Source organism: Rhinatrema bivittatum, unplaced genomic scaffold (assembly GCF_901001135.1).
Source record: "Rhinatrema bivittatum unplaced genomic scaffold, aRhiBiv1.1, whole genome shotgun sequence".
Taxonomy (NCBI): Eukaryota; Metazoa; Chordata; class Amphibia; order Gymnophiona; family Rhinatrematidae; genus Rhinatrema; species Rhinatrema bivittatum.
Window position 1 is genome coordinate 48,517 of NW_021821276.1, and position 2,923 is coordinate 51,439.

At 43.8% G+C, this 2,923-nt stretch overlaps 1 protein-coding gene across 1 annotated transcript; it reads right to left on the bottom strand.

Moving 5' to 3' along the window:
• Positions 1–1,553: 1,553 nt before the first annotated feature.
• On the bottom strand, positions 1,554–2,483 carry LOC115082572 (olfactory receptor 5V1-like). The gene has a single exon (XM_029586790.1). The coding sequence runs from the start codon at positions 2,481–2,483 to the stop codon at positions 1,554–1,556; it is 930 nt and encodes a 309-aa protein (XP_029442650.1).
• Between the last annotated feature and the right edge of the window lie 440 nt (positions 2,484–2,923).

Genomic DNA, 2,923 nt, shown 5'->3' on the forward strand with positions numbered 1-2,923 from the left:
CTACCTGACAACTGGGCATGCCCTGAGCCATCCTGGCACTGAGGTCCACCTGCCCTGAGCCATCCTGGCACTGAGGTCCACCTGGCACTGAGGTCCATCCTGGCAGAGGTCTACTCTGGGCAGGTCCACCTGGCAGAACTTGATGCCAGGCCACCTGTAGCTGGCCTGGCATCAAGTTCTACCCAGCATTAAGGCCTGCCCAGAGCAGGCCCAGTGCAAAGTCCACCTGGCACCGGGCCTGCCCCAAGCTGGCCTGGTGCTAAAGTCTATCCAGCCCCAGGGACTTCCTGGAGCTGGCCCGGTAGAGAAGTCTATGCAGCAACAGGACCTTCTTCAAGTTGGCCTGTGCCAAAGCCTAACCAATGCCAAGGCCTGTCTAGAGCCCAGGCACCACTTTCTCTCCATCCTCCCCCTTTTAAAATCACCAAAGTTGGGGAGCTCTCATCCTAGCCCCCAATTACCCCTTTCAAGTATCCTTCAAAAAGGGCAATGTGTGATTTCCAGTCTCTTCCACTTGGGTCTCCGATGCATTAAAAATGGTGCAGTCTGAAAAGCATCTGGAAACCTGTATCTTACCTGGTACCATCTTTTCACTGCAATCCACCGCAAATAAAAATATCAGCATGAAACCCTTAATAAATACTTAAAAACAATACTGGAAAGGAATCAAACTATATGCTTTATTTAGAATATCTGACAATAAAATAAGCTGAAGAGCAAAGTCCTGCTACTTGCAGAGAAACAGAAACCCTTACCTACCCATTTCCAACTACCACCACCACTGTTACATGTAATTTCACCATTTCTTACAATTCTCCTCATGAGTTAATAGCAAAATTCTTGAAAGCAGCCATCTCAAGTAACTGAGAGTACTTCATTTTGAAACAGAGAAGATGACAGAGGGCAAGGACAGTAAGACTCAACAAGTCTGCTCAATTTACTTTCCTGGTAGAAAGCCACAAATTCCAGTTGATCTCTGGCTTTCTCCTCACTTCTTGATAGCTAAGAATCCTCTATGCTTATACCATGTTTTATGACTCTTTAGCTCTCTTGCACCTTGGATGGGAGGTTGCCCAATGCATTCACTACACTCTATGTGGAACAATTACATCCCTTCATTTAGGGAGTGTTTTGATACTGGCTCGGGGAGCTTGAGGGTCCTTGGGTACTTTCTACCCATACTCCTGCAAGCTCATTTTCTACAGGAAACTCAATGAGATGTTTCCATTTGAAAATATGCAGCAAGTTGGGGAGATGGGTACTTTTATATCCATGTGCTTTGCATCTGTTTTAAATCTATTATAGTAAAGTCTGCTGCTCTATATGGAATTGCCTAACCTAACTTTGCCCCCTTTTTTCACACATATACAAGTAAGAAAACTGTTTCCTCCTTCTGGACGTTAGGGTGTCAATTTTCAAATGATATCTTTTACACAAGTAAACATGCATTAACCCACGTAAAATGTTTTGTTTGCTACGTTCTCAAATGATTTGTTTATTGCTTGGTAAATCTACCTGTATGCATGTAAGCCCATCTAAAATCAAGTTACAGTTCATCGATTCTGTCTACAGGCTCTTCTTAGAGCACCTTTTATTTCTTTATTTCTCAGACAATAGATAATGGGGTTTAACATTGGAATTACTGTGTTATAAAACACAGCAAAGAGCTTGTTCTGGTCCATTGAGTATGCTGACGAAGGCCTCATGTACGCACATATCAGAGTCCCATAGAACAGAACAACAACTGTGAGGTGAGAGGCACAAGTGGAAAAGGCTTTACATCTCCCCTCCGCTGAATGAATTCTCAGGATGGCAGAGATGATGAATACGTAAGAGATACAGATCAACAGAAAGGAGCTAAAGCCAAAAACAACCCCTTCACAAAAGGTAACAACTTCCACCATTTCCGTGCCACTACATGAAAGCTTCAGCAGGGCTGTAATGTCGCAGAAGAAATGATTAATCACATTGGAGCCACAGAAGGAATACTGTGATAGCAAAGCGGTCTGTGCGATGGGCTCCAGAAATCCAAGCATCCAAGAGGCTGCGGCCAGCAGGACACAGGCTCGGTTACTCATGACGAGTGCGTAATGCAAGGGGTGGCATATTGCCACGTAGCGGTCATAGGCCATGGCAGTGAGCAGCATGTATTCCGTGCTTGCCAAGGACAGAAAACAGTACAGCTGAGTCAGGCAGCCGGCAAGTGAAACTGATCTGTCCCCTGTTGTGAAAATGACAGCGGTTTTAGGGACAGTGACAGAGGTGTAGCAGATGTCTAAGAAGGACAAGTTACTGAGAAAAAAGTACATGGGGCTGTGAAGCTGAGGGCTGATAAATACTGTCATCAGAATAAGGACGTTACCCACCAGGGTTAAAAGATATATAAAGAATGATGCTATGGAAAGGGACAGCTGCAGCTCTGGAAGGTCGGAAAATCCCACAATCACAAATTCTGTCCAAGTGGAGTGGTTTCTTTTTCCCATTTCTTCACTAACTCTGCTGAAAAGTTGCCTGAAGAAAAGATAGGAGATGAGCAAACAAGATTAAAGCAGGACAAGACCCCCCACATGGTGATATTTTGTGGAATACAGGTAATTGCTGGTTTCACAAAGTGAAAAAATAGTGTCTTTTGTAAAACTCACAGACTTTAGGCAGAATTTTCAAAAAGGACTTACATGCAGAAATCCACTTTGTAAGTCTAGCAGGGTTTCTGTGCATGGTTCTCATTTTTATAGAGCATTTGCAACTTTTCCAGAGCAGGCATTAGCGTGTGTGCTTACATTTACGCACATACTTCATAAAATCAAAAGTAGGAGCAGGAATGATTTTCCTGCCACAATACCATTCCCCCCCTCACAGAATGCCTTTTTCTTGTGCATGTAAAAAAATAAATGCATACGTGAGTTCCACATACTTTTATGCA

What these genes read in the sequence shown, in the direction of transcription:
- LOC115082572 (XM_029586790.1), bottom strand. Translation starts at nt 2,483, where the DNA reads ATGGGAAAAAGAAACCACTCCACTTGGACAGAATTTGTGATTGTGGGA.